This window comes from Numida meleagris, chromosome 27, assembly GCF_002078875.1.
Source record: "Numida meleagris isolate 19003 breed g44 Domestic line chromosome 27, NumMel1.0, whole genome shotgun sequence".
Taxonomy (NCBI): domain Eukaryota; kingdom Metazoa; phylum Chordata; class Aves; order Galliformes; family Numididae; genus Numida; species Numida meleagris.
In genome coordinates this window covers 3,482,956-3,501,002 of record NC_034435.1, presented here as the reverse complement: position 1 = coordinate 3,501,002, position 18,047 = coordinate 3,482,956, and the positions used below count along the sequence as shown (strand labels likewise).

General features: G+C 51.9%; 1 protein-coding gene across 6 annotated transcripts in view; it reads left to right on the top strand.

Annotated features, from left to right (window-relative positions):
- GATAD2A (GATA zinc finger domain containing 2A) overlaps positions 1-17,192 on the top strand; it is a 38,038-nt gene extending 20,846 nt beyond the window's left edge. The window contains exons 4-13 of one of the 6 annotated variants that reach the window (XM_021378355.1): positions 4,926-5,055; positions 5,586-5,717; positions 6,972-7,061; positions 9,073-9,204; positions 10,313-10,480; positions 11,110-11,389; positions 12,182-12,471; positions 13,044-13,158; positions 14,104-14,172; positions 14,561-17,192. In XM_021378355.1, the coding sequence (XP_021234030.1) occupies positions 4,926-5,055; positions 5,586-5,717; positions 6,972-7,061; positions 9,073-9,204; positions 10,313-10,480; positions 11,110-11,389; positions 12,182-12,471; positions 13,044-13,158; positions 14,104-14,172; positions 14,561-14,577 (1,423 nt within the window). In that variant the 3' untranslated portion in view covers positions 14,578-17,192. Of the gene's footprint in view, positions 1-4,925; positions 5,056-5,585; positions 5,718-6,971; positions 7,062-9,072; positions 9,205-10,312; positions 10,481-11,109; positions 11,390-12,181; positions 12,472-13,043; positions 13,228-13,268 lie in introns of all 6 variants that reach the window. The other 5 variants (XM_021378352.1, XM_021378353.1, XM_021378351.1 and 2 more) reach the window with 5 other exon arrangements.

Here is an 18,047-nt window from a genome sequence, read left to right as displayed (position 1 = left end):
AGTATACAAGAGATTGCTGAATGGACTGAGGCAAAACTGTTGCATATTTGCTAATGCAGATTAAGCTTTCGTCTGAGTAATGGTTGCAATGCCTCCTTCAGTTACCTGCTGCTGGGCAGAGCGTGTTGGGAGAGCACAGGACCAGGCTTTGTGGGCCTTGCATTGCAGCCAGGCTTTGCATGTTTCAGGTCAGTAGTTCCGTAACTTCAATGCCATGCTCAGTTGATTGATCATCGATTTTACTTTTTTTTTTTTTTGAGGGATTTAGAGGGCATTTCAGAGCACGGGTGAGATGTGCTCTGCAAAAGGCAGCTTGTTTTTTTTGTGTCGTGTCCGTGTCCCTGGATCGGTTTGAACAAATGCAAGGACACTGTGGTTCTGGAGCTCTCCCATGAACGTGGTGATGCTCTGTGAGCTGCTCTGCAGCCAGCATCCCCTGAAACGAACCTTCCCAGCAGAGCCCGTGGGCCCTGGGTGCCTCTGTTTCCTACTGATGTTAAGCTCACAGCTTTGTGACACGTTGTTGAGACTTGGACAGTGAATCCGTTAGCGGCACTGAGTCCATCTCTGGGCACCTTGGCCCTCAGGATTGTCAGCACCTTCATCAGTCATCTCAGTGGGCAGAGCTGTGAGGCTGCATTCAACCACCTGGCCCTATTTCTTCCTTCAGATCACCAATTCAGCATCCACCATCCCCGAGGGAATGTGGCTTTTCTGTTACGCGATGTTGGTTATTTTCTTCCGGAGTAGTTGCGCTCTGAATTGCTAGAGGATGCTCCAGGACTCCAAGGAGAACCTCTGAATGGCGTGGTGCATCCATCCTTCTGCTGGGAGGTTTAATAAGAGGGAGTAGGAGGAAACGTGGCCCTTTTCCTGGGGCACTTGGTGACCTGGGGCTCTGTGCTCGCTTCTTTACACAAACTTTCTGCAAGGTCTCTGTTCAGCTGTGGTTTATTGCTGGAGATGCTTAATCGGGGCATGTAGCTGGGCAGCAGCGCTGCTTTCATCTTCGTGTGTACAGCCCGGGTGATTGAGACAGCAACGTTTATGAAAGCTGAAGGGGGGAATAATAGAATTATGTCTTTAGCTGAAGGACATGCCTGATGGCTTCAGAGGATAAAGGTCACGGTACCGGGGCAGCCATCCCAAGTTATTATCTGCTGGTGGCAGTATTTTTCTGAAAGTGGTGATATTCCCATTGTCTTTCCCATTTTGAGACATCTGCTTTAGATTTTTCGCTTTACACACAGGCTAAGAAAAGAGAGGGGTGAACTTTTTTTTTTTTTTTTTTTTAAAAAAAAGAAAGATTGCTTTGCCGAGTTCTGCTCCACGTCTCCCAAGCTCACTCCAGTGCCAGCTCCTCCGTGGTCAGGTTGGTCGTGGTGTAAACCCAGCGATGGGCAATGCCAGGTGGGTGGTGCTGCTGGGGTCGGCGTGTCTCGCCGTGCCACGCAGCGTCCCCTCCCTTGGGGAAGGAGTTTCCCGTGCAAGGCACTGCCCCTCGGCTGGGCAGGTGGGATGTGATGGGAGAAGATCACTGTGAGGGGGATCTCTGCGGCCGCTGCTCCTGCGCTGCGTGCAGATGGTTCCAACCCTGCTGTGCAGCTCTTGTGATGACACCAAGTTGGGAAGGGAGTGTTGATCTGCCGGAGGGTAGTAAGGCACTACAGAGAGGGACCTGGACAGACTGGATCAATGGGCCAAGGCCAACAATGGGCCAAGGCCAACTGTGTGAGTTTCAATAGAGCCAAGTGTTGGGTCCTGCGTTTTGGTCACAGCAACCCCAGGCAACCCTACAGGCTTGGGGAGGAGTGGCTGGAAAGCTGCCTGACAGAAAGGGACCTTGGTGTGCTGATGGACATCGGCTGAATATGAGGCAGCAGTGTGCCCAGGTGGCCAAGAAGGCCAATGGCATCCTGGCTGGGATCAGGAACGGGGTGGTGAGCAGGACTAGGGAAGTCATCCTGCCCCTGGACTCGGTGCTGGAGAGGCCCCACCTTGAGTGCTGGGTTTGGTTTTGGGTTCCTCAGTACAGAAGGGACATGGAGGTGCTGGAGCAGGTCCAAAGAAGGGCAGCAAGGCTGGGGAAGGGCTGGGAGAACATGAGGAGAGACTGAAGGAACTGGGGCTGTTTAGTCTGGGGAAGAGGAGGCTGAGGGGAGACCTCATTGCTCTCTTCAAACACTGACAGGTGATGGCAGTGAGAGCGGGGCTGCTCTCTTCTCACTGGCAACAGGTGACAGGACAAGGGGACATGGCCTCAAGCTGCGCTAGGGGAGGTTTAGGTTGGAGATCAGGAAAAACTTCTGTACAGAAAGGGTTGTGAAGCACTGGAACAGGCTCTGTGAGGAGGTGGTGGAGTCACCATCCCTGAACGTGATTAAAATCCATTTGGATGCGGTGCTCAGGGCCGGGATTTAGCGGTGGGTTGTAGCGTTAGGGCAGTGTGCTTAGGCTGAGGGATGATCTTGAAGGTCTTTTCCATCCTGAGCGATGCTGTGATTCTTCATGTCTCCTTCCTGAGGTGTCTGGAAGCCAACAGACCGAAGAGCCCAGTGGCTCTCTCTGGGGCTTTCTCTTTTTTTTTTTTTTTTTTATTTTTCTGCTTGTTTCCCCCCTTTTTCTTGAGAAGCACCGTCCAACCCTTGGCACGTGGACCGGGGGCACCCACGGTGCCGTACCCACGGTGCCGAGCCCCGCGTCCGGCCCGCTCCATTTTCTGTGCCGTCACCTGGGCCCGACCTCACCTCACAAAATGAAGGCCGGGCCGCACCGGCTGGGACCGCCCGTTGCCATGGCTTTCGCCGTGCGGGTCACGTGCCGCTGCCTCACGTGACCCCGCCGTGCCCCGCTCGGCGCAGGACGGCGGCGCCCGGAGCGCTCCGCGGGGCTCAGCCCCCTCCGGGCTTTGCGGGGACGCCGCTGTAGGGACCGTCCCTCGGTGTCAGGGCCCCCAACCCCCAGCGCCGGGGTGCTGCTGGACACGGGGCCGTGGGTGTCAGCGCCGCTCCGCCGCGTCCCGGTGGCGGCTCTGCCGTGTCACTGAGGCGGTCGTTGTGGCTGCTGGCCCCGCCGTGCTGCTCGGCTCGGCTCTTCCTGCGGGCTGGTTGCGCTCCGAGCCATGGAGGGCCGTGGCTTGGGAGGGACCCAGAGCACCGCCCCGCCCCAGCAATGCGTGTGGGTCAGCTTGGAGAGTGGCACGGGCGGCGAGGTCCCGTGGGGTCCGGAATTGGGCCCTTCGAGGCACACGCACCGACCCCTCAGATCCCCACGGTTACAGCAGCCTCAGCTTCTGGGTGCCACGAGGGCCCGGTCTCTCCACCTGGAGCAGTGCAGGCGGGCATAGGGCTGCAGCCACGTCCCCGCCTCCCGCCCGGACCCACAGATGGTGCTGCTCCACGGCACAGTGCTGCCCGCTGCCGGGCCCGGTTCTGTCACAGCCCATCCGAGGGCACCGGCAGCCGGTTCTGTGCTGCCAGGTACAGGAACGCGCTGGAAACCTTCCACCTGTGCCTCTTGCTGCCTTGGAAGCCCTCAGAGTTTCAGTGGGTCGGGTTTACTGGCTCGCTGTGCCCTCTAGAGGACAATCCTCCCGTCGTAATCCTTTCACTAACGTGGAAGTTGCATTTTGAAAGCTCTCCGTGCAGTGTGCCAGGCTGGCTTTGCTGTGTCCCAAACGTGGCTCGATCCGCTTTGGGTCTCCTGGTGGGGTCTTTGGGGCACGCAGCTTTTTGGTGACGTTGCTCAGTGTGAATATCCTTTGCATCTCTAAATAAGATAATAAGGGTTAATGATCAGATTCTTAATATATGTAGAGTATCGGTAAAGTCTGGAAAAAGTTCTTTAATCTGAGGAGTATTCACCTGATGTTAAGAAGCAGAAAGCTCGCATGCCACATCTCTTACCCATGAGTAGTACAAGCCACACTTAAATATTTGCTTAGCCTTGCTTGGTACAAGCTCTTCAGGCATTTTTCCTGATGCCTAACTCACCACAAATTTAGAAGGTTCGCAGTGTAAACTTCATTGTTCCTACTTCTGGTTTCGTGTTGCAAGGAAAACAAAGCACGGACGTGTGCACGTTACGCTCTTCTCGCTGTCAGCCCTTTCGCAAGCGCTGTCACCGCTTCCTGGGCTGCGCTGTCCCCTGGGCCCTGCTCCCAGCACCGCAAGCCGTGCCCTGCATGCTGCTCTGCGTGCTTCGAAACCCCAAACCCTGCCCCCAGAGGGGATCTGCCCCTGCTGCCCCTGGGCGGTGACCCTTCCCAGCTGCTCAGGAAGCTGTGACGCGCAGCGGAGGAGCAGCACCGCTGTCTGCACGTCACGTCCTCCCCGGCCCTTCTATTTATTTATTTTATTTTTTTTCCCCTCATGCAGTTTGGTGTTTCCTTCTCGTGGAGCTGAGGGGTTGATCCCTCGTTGGGGAGCTCAGGGGCAGGGTGCAGCCGTCACTGCAGGCACTGGGCGCTGATAAAGGGCACGAAGCCAAATGCAGAGTGAAAAGCAGCATCGGTCCGGGTGTGTTTGAGGAGTTTTCAGTGAGGTTTTACAGATGTGTCTGGCTGTGTGCTGAGACTGTTATGGTTTTCTGCTGCTCACAGCAAAAGAGTTCAGTGGTGTTGGTGTAGAAAGAAGATTATGTCGTAATGAAGTGCTCAGGTGTAGGCAGGTGACTACACGTGAGGTGTTCCCTTAAGGTTCGGGTAAGTCGCCTGAGTGGGGGAGGTCAGAATACGAAATCCCTTGCATTAGGGAAGGAAAAAGAGAAGGGGAGTCAGGTTCTTCCTTCCAGCACATTAAGGAAGCAGTAAGTTGAGAGACAGGGGAATAATGCATCAGGAGGCTGTAAGTCACACCGTGCAGCACGCAGCACTTGTTGGCTTGTTTTTATTAACTCATTCTCTGTGTTTTCCTTCTGATTTGCAGTGAAATAAAGAGAGAGAAGCGAGTCCCCTCCCCGGACGTCATAGTGCTATCGGACAATGAACCTTCTAGCCCTAGAATGAATGGTTTAACAAAAATAGCATTAAAAGAGGCCAACACGGAGGCGCTCATGGTGAGTTGACTTCTCCTGACACGCTTCAGCCTGGGCCGTCCTCTGTTCCTGCAGAGCCACCTGCAGCCCGGGATCAGGGAGATCCCCGATTCCATGGGGCTGGTTTGTGGGTGGGGGGGGGTCCTGCAGCTGTTTGAGGCTGATGTGTGCTTTATCATTACTTGCCAGGCTCTCACCTCCTTCATTTTTACACGCTTCTTAAGTGCACCTTTTGCAAGGTTTATATTGATGGGCGCAATGAGCTCAATGTTGAGTCCCATACTCAACACGTCGCTTGGCTCTTCGTTTGACTTTTGTTTTTTCATTTCACTTATGGAACATACCAAAAAGACAGCTTTTTTTTTTCGTTGGCCTTTGAGTTCCTTTTCCACCCTCAGTTTGTGTCCTTGCAATCCAGACATGTCAGTGATATTAAGACATACGTGACAATTACAAGGCAGTGAGTTCTTGTCGTAACTTGCATGGTATCTGTCTTTCCCTCTGCCCCCTCCCTGTTTTCCCATCCTCTGTTGCCTTACTTGGCCCTGCAGAAGAGCAGTCCTGAGGAGCGTGAGAGAATGATCAAACAACTGAAAGAAGAGCTACGGTTAGAAGAAGCAAAGCTCGTCCTATTGAAAAAGCTGCGGCAGAGTCAAATCCAGAAGGAGACCACTACTCAGAAGGTATGCGTGTTCCTGCTAATCCTTATCTTGCCTCTTGGGATATAGGGGGGAAAAAAAAAAAAGAAAATTTAACTGTGGCGGCTCCTGTGACTCGTAGAGCATAAAATAGGTTTTGAATAAAGCACAGCTTGCTTTTTGCTAAACCTTCGTGAGTTCCAGTGCATCCCGTTAACCGTCCCTTCCTGCGGAATTTTGGTCTCGCCAAGATGAGAAGACAAGGCAGCTTATCCTGCCAGCTCCATTCAAAAGCTGAATGCCTTTCTGGTAACCTCAGGTGTGTTTATGAGTGGAATACGCTGCAGATTACTAAACACGGTCCTTACAGCAGCATAGAGGGTGCTGGCATGCATTTGGAGGAGGCTCTCCTGCGTAACAACCCTGCCAGCCTGGTTGTGGACGTGCTCACATCCCCAGCAGGCTCAGCCCAGTGGGCACTGAGCCCTGTGGGTCCCAGCAGGCTCAGCCCCCAGCCCCAGTCCCTGCCCTTCCTCCTCCTCTCTCCCCACCCCACACCTCACACGCTTTCCAAAGTGCTGGGAGGAAGCAGACCAGCAGAAATTCCCCCTTTGTATCAAGGAGCTGCAGTGGTCACTCGCAGGCACGGGGTGTGTGCCCGCTCTGTCACAGCGATAACTCACCTCTGATTTTGCAGCGCGTGGTGCTGACATGATGGATTTTGTGTGGGGTTGCTGTGTAGGTTTCAGCGGCTGGATGTTAGCACCTCTCGTTGGATGGGTTTGCTTGTTGGTGTCTTTCTCCTGGACTTCTGAGGTGGAAATAAAGCCCACGCAAGTGCCCATAGAATGCAGTTCCCTGCTGAGCGATGGACTCGGGGTGCTGGAACTCAGCAGGGTCAAATGCTGTATCCTCACCTTCATAACTGAAGCCTTTAACTTTTTTCACTTTATGTTCAAACCCAGTTAGCTGGAACTGGTAGTAAGAGAGGATGAGACTGAAGCAGGCTGTAAGCCGAGGCTGCTAAAACAGAGTTCTGCATTGCTGTGCTTCTGGTGCATAGGCTCTGTTCTTTTTCTGACATTAAGCCTTATCTATACTTGCCTAATAACCTCTCCATTTAAATACACCTGGTGAGGTGCTCGGAGGAAGCAAGGGGTGGGAGAAGGGGGAAACCCCCAGTCTTTGAAGATTCCCTTACTAAGGCGAAGGAGGTAAACGCTTTTATTCCCTTAGCCTCTGTGATTCTGCCTACACCCTTACACTCCTCTGCTTTCTTTCTGGTTTTTCCTCTTCCAGCCTGCCTGTTCCTCTGGGAGTGCTGTGGCCACCCCTCCGCCCTTGGTGCGGGGCACGCAGAGTGTTCCTGCTGGCAAGCCGTCCCTGCAGGTCAGTGGGGCGGGCCCGGCTGCCAGGTAGGGCAGGCAGCGAGCAGGGCACGGGGCAGCACAGGCCGGCAGCTCACTGCTCGTGCCCAGGTGGAAGCTCTGAGACAGACCCAGTGCTCGCTCCCACTGACCCCACTGTAAGCTGCGTAAGAATGCTTGGGGTGGGAGATAGAGGTAGGACGTCACACGCAGAGACCCCTGCAAAGCTCATCCTCATCATCCCGAAGGGCCTCATCTGCTCCCGTGGTAAATGCACGCAGGTTGCCGCTGCTGATGACCTCTGGCAAAGGAGATTTGTCGTAGGAGCACTGTGGCAACCTGTTGTTGTGGGCTCCAGGTATTTAACTGTGCCTTCAGTGCGATCACCTGAAGGCCGAGCGAGCCGTCAGGTTTTCCTTTTTGGCTTGGTGGCTGAATGGCACGTGCTGGCGAGAAGGGTCTCTGTTCAGGCTAAATTAAACGTCATGTTGGAAAGCCTCGGGGGGAAAAGAAACCACAGAGGGCACTGACATCTGTCAGCCCCATCTTCCTCTGGGTCTGGTATCTTGCCTCATTTTCGAATTGAAAACATTTCTGCTTATTTACCTCGGGCTGCTCGGAAGCAAATTTCAAAACGGTTTCAGCACAAAATGCTTTCACTTGGAAAATGCCAGCTCTTCATCTGAGAGCCCCGCAGAGTGCTCTGCACAAGGCACGGGCTGAACGTGCTCCGTTGGGGAGACGGGCACGGAACTGGAAGCGATCTGTCAGCTCGGGTAACCTCTTCCTTAAGGCGAGTTGCCTTCTCAGGAGACAGCACTTTCAGAGGAACTGGACCACGAGTGAAATCCCCACGCATGGGCGGTGGAACTCCGGCTGCGCGCGTGCCAGTGGGCAGAGCAGAGAGCTGGGAGCTCAGGATCCGGAGTTCCAGTTACTCTTTGTCTAATTTGTGGTGTTTGGGCAAATTAACGTCACCTCCATCTGCTTTTGCTCGACTCTGAGAACTCTGATTTGCTGCGTGTAGGAGTTAACATTGGGTCTCCAACTGAAGGGCATTTAGCAGAAGGGGATTAAGCTTCCCCCATCCTCAGTGTGTGCACGTGCTGGGAGCTCGTGGATGTGAGAGCTCCGGTGTTGGTAGAATCTTGATTTGTGGGTGAGGGTCAATCTGGGGCCGGGGCCAGGGGAGCGGTGGATGTGCAAAGCCCCGTGAGCAGGGCAGAGGGGTTTGCTGCTGCGTGAGCAGCGCTGCTCTGTGAGCATTGCTTCCAGACGAGGCTGCGTCGTGCTCTGCAGGAATGTAAGTGATGCATGAAACCTTTTGCTGCGTTATGAGGAACTTCCAAGATTTAATACAGCCCACAGCTCACAGAAGGTGGTCAGCGGTGTTTCAGACCTCTCTAGCTTGACTTCTTTTTTTTTTTTTTTTTTCCTGCCTCTTCTTTCCTTCCCACGCACATGCCCGTGCCAAATCCCCACCCACTCCAGGCTCCTGCACCTCCAGCTTCTGTCTGCCCTGCGCTTCTCCTCGGAGCCAGCAGTGTATGTGCCCCTGTTCCTTAATCCCCCCGGAAAATAAAGGTGCTTTTTGTTGTTTGCTTGCTTGCTTTGGAATGCTCGCTGCGCTGAAGCCAGCCTGGCTGTGTCCTGTGCTGCAGCCTTTGCTGTCCTGTTGCTGAAGACAGATTATCATTCGTCACATCAGGCAGAGAGGAGAGCTGCTCTCGTGCTGCTGTTACAGCATGGCTCCCCGTCTCTCTCAGTGCATTGGTTCTTGTGCTGCTGAGCTCTGCAGGGGTGGTGGATGGAGGCATCTTTCAGGAGCACTCTTTACCTTCTGAACTCTGTGCAGAGTGTGAGAGAACGACCCCCGAGCACACGTCCTGCCCACCTCTGTGTTCTTCTGTCTGTATTGCTGCGCAGCATCTCGGATACTGCTTTTTTTTTTTTTTGGCACACTGAGCGGAAGAGAGCATGCATCTAAATGCACCAGGATGAAAAATGCAAGTAAACTGTCCTCTGTTTTTCAGACCTCTTCTACACGTATACCGGGCACTGTTATTCCTCCTCCATTGGTTCGTGGTGGGCAGCAGACTTCTGCAAAATTAGGAACCCAGCAAAACACGCAGATAGTAATGCCACCCCTTGTCAGAGGAGCACAGGTATTTCCTTCGTGGTAGATCTGTTCTGTTTTTCCTGAATGCATCTTAAATGTTTCCTTAGTCATCATGCTGCTTATCTGGAAGGATCCTTCGTAGTTTTCATTCATTCCTTAACAGAGTTATACTGCCACTGAAGGACCATTGCAGCTCATGCTTACTTTGCTGTTCCAAAACTCTCCCAGTGAACCATGGGGAAACCCCGTGGTGATGCAGGATAGTGCTTTACCTGCACTGTGTCCTCCCCTGGCTGCACCAGAGACATCTGCTTGCTTTGTTACGAGAGCTAACTGACAGACTCCCAGCTTCAGCCACTGCTTAGGAGAGCAGCGGCAGAGGAAACGAGCTGCAGTCCCTTACTCTTCCATCTTTCTTTCCTTATTATTCTTTCTGTCCTATCAATTTCACCATTTCAAACATGAGAACTCCTTTTTTTTTGCTCATCGTGTCTGTCTCCAGGTTGAATAAGAGCTGCTGAAATGAGATAGTCAACTGGAAATGGGGAAGTGCTGCTTTGCGGGGTCTTTATCACCTGCAGCAGAAAACAGTGGTGTCACTGGAGGAGAGGGGAAGCAATGTTCTATTTGATTTGGCCTTCTGGAATTAAGACTTGTGTGGGGAACTGAGGAAAAAAAGATAGTTCCTTGTTAAATGAGGATTTATTCCGTAGCAAAAGGTCTGCTTTTATCTACCACATAGCCAGCATTGAGGGGAAGGCAGAGCACTTGACGTTTCATTTTCTTTCTGTTCCGATATGGAGAAAACGTCCTCCTGAGAAATAGCTTTCCTAACGCCTTTAAAACGAAGCAGGCTCAGCAACTGTATGTTTTAAATGAAATTGGACGTGGGAACTTGGACTTTCGGCACAGCTCTCTAGCCTGTAACGTGATGGCCTCACATGGGAGCATCTCTTGATGCCCTCGTTTCATTTCGGCAGGGGGGAAAGGGAAGAACATCCCATTCCGACACGAATGTTAATTACCACGCTTTCTTTGCGTTCCCTACCTCGCCCTGTTCCCATCCCGTTGACTCCCCGCTCTTATTTCCTGCTGCCTGACCCCCTGCCCTGCTCGTGGCCCCGTTGCATCAACCCATTTCTTTGTCTTCCCAGCAAATCCACAACATCCGACAGCACTCCAGCACGGGGCCGCCTCCGCTGCTGCTGGCGCCGCGGGCATCGGTCCCCAGCGTCCAAATCCAGGGGCAGAGAATCATCCAGCAGGGCCTGATCCGTGTCGCCAACGTCCCCAATACCAGCCTGATCGTCAACATCCCGCAGGTGAGCACCGAGAAGGGCTTTGTGCCAAATGTGATGCCCGGAGCCACCAGGAGATCCCGCAGCAGCAGCCAACGCTGATATTGTGTCAAAATAGCGTGGACGAAAGCAGCAGCTTGAAGTCATAAGGAAAAGTAGGCCTTTCCTTTCAGACTTCCAAAACTGTGCGATAGAATTGATAAGAAAGAAAAATCAGATCCTGATAAAAGAATTGGAGGGTTAGAGGATGGGTAATATATGTAATAGGTGGTATGCTGTTGCAGTAAATGTAAATAGATATTTAGATCTAGCGTTGAGAGACGTGGTTTAGTGGGGTTATTGGTGGTAGGTGGATGGTTGGACTAGGTGATCTTGTAGGTCTTTTCCAACCTAGCTAATTCTATGATACCATGACCTGTTGGTCACTGCAGGAGTAAGATTTAGGGGCAGGTGGTCCAGTCCCCCCCCCCACTCCCAGCACCCTGCCTTCATAGACTCATGGAGCATCCCCAGCTGAAGGGACCCATGGGAATCCCTGAGTCCCAGCTCCCAGTCGATGCCTGCACTGCACTGCACTGCAGCAGAGCCCCGCTATGCTGAAGCGGCCCAGCCACCGGGCACGTGTCACTGAGCTGTGTCCTCTTTCCTCCAAGGCCTCCCCGACTTCCATCAAAGGGACAACGGTGACGTCGGCTCAGGCGAACGCGACCACCACCAGCGCCGCTTCCATCGTCAACTCCAACGAGTCGCCCGCCAGCCGGCAAGCGGCCGCCAAGCTGGCGCTGCGGAAGCAGCTGGAGAAGACGCTGCTGGAGATCCCTCCTCCGAAGCCTCCTGCTCCAGAGATGAACTTCCTGCCCAGCGCGGCGAATAACGAATTTATTTACCTCGTTGGATTGGAAGAAGTTGTGCAGAATTTGCTGGAAACTCAAGGTGAGGTGGCGTTCAGGTTCGCCAAAAGGTGAGGAGAGAACTTTTCCCATCCGGACTGATGGGAACAGCGGGCAGCAAGTCAGGCTTTCCAGGACTCCATCCTCGTAGTCCATCTAACCTGGGGTTCAATTCCAGCACCAGTTTTCAAGTTGCTGTAACTGTAAAGTTCTAGAATTGCACAGTGCTGGGGTTTCTCAGAAGCTAAGCGCTGAGTGTAAGGGTTTCTCTGAAACCCATTTAGTTTTCCTTGGAGCAGGTGACTTCCTGTCATCCACATGTTTATGCATCAGTGTTTTCTAGAGGGTGCATTCTCAGCAGGTAGAGGGATGTTCCTGGGGAGAAACGAGAGCGCTAACCCGGAGGAGCTGCCTCCAAATAAATGAAAAGTTCATGCAGAAGGCAGGAAGAAAAATCAGAGTTGATTAGAGACTGTCCTTGTCCCTTCCAGACTGCAGACCTCCCTGGTTTATCAGGTGTTTCGTAACTATCAAAGTAAACAGTTGAGTAGATTTTTGCCTCAGCAAATAGCACCGCGTCCCTTGCCTCACTCCCTGGTTTTTGCAATGCACTTGGCATTCAGAATGATCCGAGAAGGGAGAGGGAAGGAGGGACCTGCAGGATGCCTGCACGCTGACAGAGGGAGTCAAAAGAACACTTAATAGTGCAAAAGGCTGAGGAGAGGGAGGAGTGGGAGGGTCACTCGTGTTTTTGTGACAGAGTGTCTTGAGGCTGGTCATAGATCACTCGTAGAAATCAGAGATGGAGCTGAGCTCACCTGGCCGTGTTCCGCAGGTAAAGTTTCCGTTCCCGTTTCATCTCGTGAGCCCTACATGTGCGCTCAGTGTAAGACTGACTTCACCTGCCGCTGGAGGGAGGAGAAGAATGGAACCATCATGTGTGAAACCTGTATGACATCCAATCAGAAAAAGGCCTTGAAAGCGGAGCACACTAACCGGCTGAAGGCTGCCTTCGTCAAAGCGCTGCAGCAGGAGCAGGAGATTGAGCAGAGGATACTGCAACAGACTGCATCTCCCGTACAGAGCAAGTCAGACCCCATCGTGCAGCACCACTCGCTCAAGCAGGTGAGGCTCAGGCTGCACCAAGCCCCATCTCCACTGTTTTTAGGATGTACTGAATGAAAACACTTGCTCCAGTGACAAATACATGGGAATAAATGTACCTCAAGGTAGAGAGTTGGCTGAGCCAGGTGTAATGGTGGTTGTGAAGCTTCAAGGTACCAGGCATCCACCCTCTGTGGTAGAGACTGCATCTCATGCACCTTGCAAAACCACCTCTCGGTTGGGAGGAGACAGCTTGAGTGCTGCTTTGAGTTGAAATAATCAAGGCACTGATCATTTAGACCAAGGAGATGGTGTTGCTGGTGGTAGAGAAGCTTACACAGCGCAGCTCTGTGCTGCTTGGCAGCTGGTTATGATTCTGCGTTCTTACAGGAGCTTTCAGAAGCACAAAGCTGATTTCTTGTTCATATTTCGAGATGATCTGGAAGTTTTCAGCCCTGGAACGAATAGCTCATTCTGGGTTTGGCAGAGGAAGCCAAGAGGAGAGAAAGTTAGGCAGTAAATGTTGGTCAGGGCTCTGGTACGTGAAGGAGAGATGCTCACTGTGCCTGTCTGTCTGTTTGCTCTCTTGCCAGACTTCTAGCCAGATGTCTCGAGGCTCTGGAGCCCCGCGGGGAGTGTTGCATGCATTTAGCCAGTCACCCAAGTTGCAGAATGCATCGTCTGCAGCAGCACTTGGGAGTAGGCCAGGTAAGCATGCTGAGAGACCTGTCAGCAAGGGCAGCGCTGCCGCCTGGAAGAAGACTCCCATCAACACAGGTAGATTATTTTCTGAAGTTTCTTTTCTTTCTACTTACTAGCTGCACTCTGTCCAACAGTCATAGCTCCTTGGGTAAGGATGCTTTCTCTTTGGCACTTCTGCATGAAGGCCTGGTGGTGCCCGGGCTCTGCTCTCAGCGTGGGTGTTGGCACTTGTTTCTGCTGCGGTCTGTGCTCCTCAGAAGTGGCACTCAAGTGCTACCAAACCAAAGGTGCTGCTTTACAGGGTTATAAAAAGGCTGGATAGCTGTAATAATACCAGGCTGCTCTTCCTTGGCTCTGTGCAGTCAGTGCTGGGATTTGTTGTGCATTTCTGGGGCTGGAGTTCGGTCAGTTCACTCCGACTGAAACCACATCCCACGAAGGAATGGTTTTGCTGCAGGTGAGGCTGCAGTGCATCCTCGCAGCGTTCCTCAGGATCTGAACCAGCTAGAGCCGTTGCTTGGAACAAATTGAAAGTTAAATTCTAATTTAAGCTCTTCTGCATGTAAGAATCTGACTTGGGAGCTGGGTTGTTTTTTTTTTAAGTGATCATTAGGATCTCCAGGAACAGCATAGCAACTGGCTCCGTTGTGATCTACTTTCAAACTCAGGATTGAATGGTTTATATTCCCAACAGCTTCATCTATCACTTCAGCACGATTTCATTGCAGAGCCCTAGCCTGCTCAAGTCTTCATTTCTGATACGAAATCTTAGTGCTGCTTGTTCAGGTGGTTTTAGGCTTTTGAAGGTGTCTGGCCTTCTATAGCACACAAATCACTGCGGGCCTGCTTAAATCCCTCGTTTTCATGCAGGTTAAATGTGAGTGGTGCTTATTTGCTGCTGCTTTGCCACGCTGTGACCTTCATTCTCCCTTCTCCTTTGTGTCTCCTCAGGTGGGGCTCTCCCCTTTGTTAATCCCAGTTTAGCTGTGCACAAGTCGTCCTCAGCAGTAGACCGCCAGCGTGAGTATCTCCTGGATATGATCCCCCCACGGTCCATCCCACAGTCTGCCACGTGGAAATAATGCAGAGGAACGCCCGAGAGGAAGACTTTCCTGTTTCTGCCATCCTTTTTATACCACATGACAGTGGAATCTGCTTTAATCCCAGCTGGATACGCCCCAGGCTTTCTAGGATGCAAGAAGACCACTCCTCATCCCATCGAGTGCTGCTGTCCCTGCTAGGAGAAATGACACCGCGTGGGTGGGAAAGACTCGAGCTCATTTGGTTATCAGATTCTTGTGATTGACTGATAATGAAGGCTGTCAGGGAAGGGGAAGAATTCTTATATATATATATATATTTTTTTTTTTGGCTTCGTATATTTAGTTTGGATTTTCTTTGTCACCAGCACAAGAGGAGGACTGAAGTGACTCTGCCTTCGGTTTCTTGGTTGAGAACTACACCGGGGATGTCAGCTCGGGGAGAGCAGCTTCCACCCGGTCCCGCCGACGCGTTTAGTGAGCCGAGTTCATGTTTGCTTTTCTTCCCTGCCCCTCCTCAGCCAGGAAAGCAGTCTACAGATGATAATGTTTTCCAAATCTGCTGATGATGAGCTAATGATAAATAAGCGCAAACTCAAAATTCCACTTTGAGTCTGTTGTTTTCGAAGGGACTGGCTGCCACCAAAACTTGTCTGGTGGGTGGGACCCAGTGCAGGAGCCTCTCGCTTTTGTTGGATTCTGTTTGGAATAGACTTGGAACTGTTGGTAGTCTAAAATCTTAATTTACCGCATAGACAGAACACCTTTGTTCGATCTTTCTAATTCAGCGAAGAGCAGTTGGGCCTTTCGTACGTTCCCGGAGGACTTACAAGCGAAACTGTTTGGGATTCTTTTCTTTTTTTCGGAGGTTTCTTCTTGTTTTTTTTTTTGAGCAATTCTGCTCCAAATCCAGGAGTTGCAGAAGCTGCACGCAGTCAGAAGAGCCGGGGGGCGGGCAAGGGGGGGAGCACGGCCAGGGCGAGCTCTGTGCCCACTGCTCCCCTCTGCCCCGGCCGCCTCTGCAGTGTTGCATTCTGCTAGAGCTTTAGGTAACCCTGCTTCCAGGACGGGTTTCCACGTGGTTTGAATCTGTTCCGGGGATTCCCCAGGTTTCAGCCCAGATCCCTCAGGGTCCGGTTTCGCTCCCTCGTCGTCTCCTCTCCTTTCTTCCCTGTGCTTCTCCCCAATTCACGTTGAATTCGAGCGGCAGAAAGACATGCCTTACTACTTAACGTTTGCATATCAGTGCTAAGAAGTAGTGCTGATGAGAATTATTTGCAAAATTATATATATATCTATATATCTATATATAAAAGAAAAGGGGGGGAGGGGGTGCTACTCAGCCTCTATGCTGAATCTTATTTTCTTAGCAGTTGCCATTAGATCTAACTGAAGCAGTAACTGTGTAGGGCCGTCCCCCCCCCCAAGATCTAACTATTGCATAGTGGGAAAGAGAACTCGTTCATTTTAGCCCCTGTTCTGTTGTGTGAATATCAATATTTAGATACTTTGGAGACTGTTGGGTAGCCTAGAGAGCCTAGTTTTGCAAAATGGTATTTGTTGCTGTATAAAGCCCTAGGATTTCAATTTGACTTTGGTTTTTTTGTTTTGTTTTATTTTTTTTTTTCCGTTTGTTTGTTTTACGAATGTATATTACGAGCGAACTGGGCACGAGAGGAATTGTGTTGGGTTAATTTTTCTTTTCATTCCGGGCTATTTTGGATTGGGAGATGTGGAGAAAGAGAGAGAGAGAGAAAATGGAGTGCATTTTATTTTTGCACTTTGGAAATATTACAAAATCGTTTCAGTTCTTTACCCGTGTGGAGTTTTCTTGTATTTTTTTCTTTCCCCCCCCTCCCCCCTTCTCTTCTGAGCGATGCCTGCGTTACCATCAAAGCACACGTCGGTGCTGACCGGGGACCTGGGGAGAGCGCGTGTGTCCAAAAAGAAAAAGCAAAACTTTTCTCCATCTGAAATGCAGATGCCTTGGGGGGAAGCCTGGGCGATGCCTCCTTTCTTTTCCGCTGTCACGGTGCTGGCAAAGAGGGAATGGAAAAGAGGGGCAGGAGCATGAAAAGCACCCGGCTTAAAAGCGATGTCAGCATCATTTGGGGCACGGCACCTTGGGCTTCCAGCACAGCCCAGAGGGGAGAGCTGGCACCAAGCTCACCGGGATGGGACGGGGCTCAGAACTGAAAGCAGGAGGGTTCAGCAAGCACTGCTCCCTCGTGCTGCCCGACCACAATGAGCTTTCACTTAACGAATCAGAACCCCCCATACAAGCCCCATCCGTCGGGGCAGCGTTGATTCAGGGCGTTTTGTAGCCAACAGAGGCGGCCCAGCCGTCGCTGCCGCCATCCGGACCCGCTCTGACATCGTTTTTAATCTGCGGTTCTTGGAGCGCTGCGGGTGACTTCCATATTGATTGCATGATGTTTCTGCCCGGACTCTGCAGCGGAACGCGGGGGCTGCGCTTTGCCGCGTGGTCAGAGCTGCGTGCCGCAGCCATCCCGGGTCCTCTCCTCCTCCCCATCCACGCCTTGCCCTTCCAAAGGCGACGGGGGGGGGGGGAAGAAAATAAAGCAGAAAAACTCAATCCGATGGCACGTCCCCATAACGGGACAGCGCTGGAGGAGGCAGCTGAGGCTCTGCAGAGCAAACCTCTGCTCCTTGGCGCTGCCGCACGCTCGGCTTCCCGCTGCCCAAGGGCTCCCGAGCTGCGGGGAGAGCTCTGAACAAAGACCGACCGCCGCCGCTTCGCTGCACGGTGCTGCATGAGCCGGGGACGGTGCTGCTGGCTTCCCCCCTCTCCTGGGGAGAGGGTCGGAGCAGCGTTGGTTCTCGCAAGCCATAATAACCTTTCTTGGAGACGTCGCGACGACGAGGTTTTATAACGCAGTAACGATGACGATGACTTATTGTACTTAGATTTTAGCAACTTGTGAAATAATAATAAAAAAAAAAAAAAACCACAAAAAAACGGATTTTTCATTCGAACCAGTGTCGCGATCTGGGAGCCCGTGTGGTTTGTTGATTTCGTTGTTGGGTTTTTTTTTTTTTAATTATTGTAGCCTAATTTCTTGGCTTCGGGGCGGCGCCGTGGGGCTTTGGCTGTGCCATGCAGGGCGTCCCTGCCCTGGTGCTGAGGAAGGTGCTGGGTTAAACCCCGCGCTCCCGGTAGCTCAGCGCTGTGGGTCTGCTCGCTTCTTTTTCCATAGGAAACTTCTCATTTTTTAGGAACCGCTCGTTTCCCTCCGCGTCGTCAGACCTCGCCAGCCCCTTCTGTTCGATTTTATTTTTGCTTACGAAGGAGAAAACGGCCACAGTGCAGCAGAGAATTGGGAGCGGGGACGTGGGCAGCAGGAGCAGCACACGGAGCAGGGAGGGTGCCACCGGGATCCCCTCCTTTGCCACCTTCTCCTTTGGGAAGGAGAGGGCACAGAAGGCGTTTTGTTTTCTTTCTTTTCTTCTTTTTAATGATAAAAATAGAACTATAGAAATCTATACACGATGCAAAAAGACCTCAAGGAGCCGCAGTGGGGTTGGTCTGCTGAAGGCAGAGTTACGCTGCGTGTCGCGCCCAGCGGAATAACTTGCGTTGTGCTTCTTTTTTTTTAAACGAGAGGGATTTATAATCATTAACGAAGCGTAACAGTCACGTTACAGCAGCGCAGGGTATGGTTTTGTCACTCGTATTTATTGTGACTCTAAATCTTTGATTAAAAAAAAATATATATCAAAACTTAAAAAAAAAAAGTTCCCACGGAACCCTGATCGTCCCGATGGAGGAAGAACCTGAACTCAGTGACTGTGCGTTGTGTTGTGAGGGGGTTTTAGTGTTTGGATGACAATAAA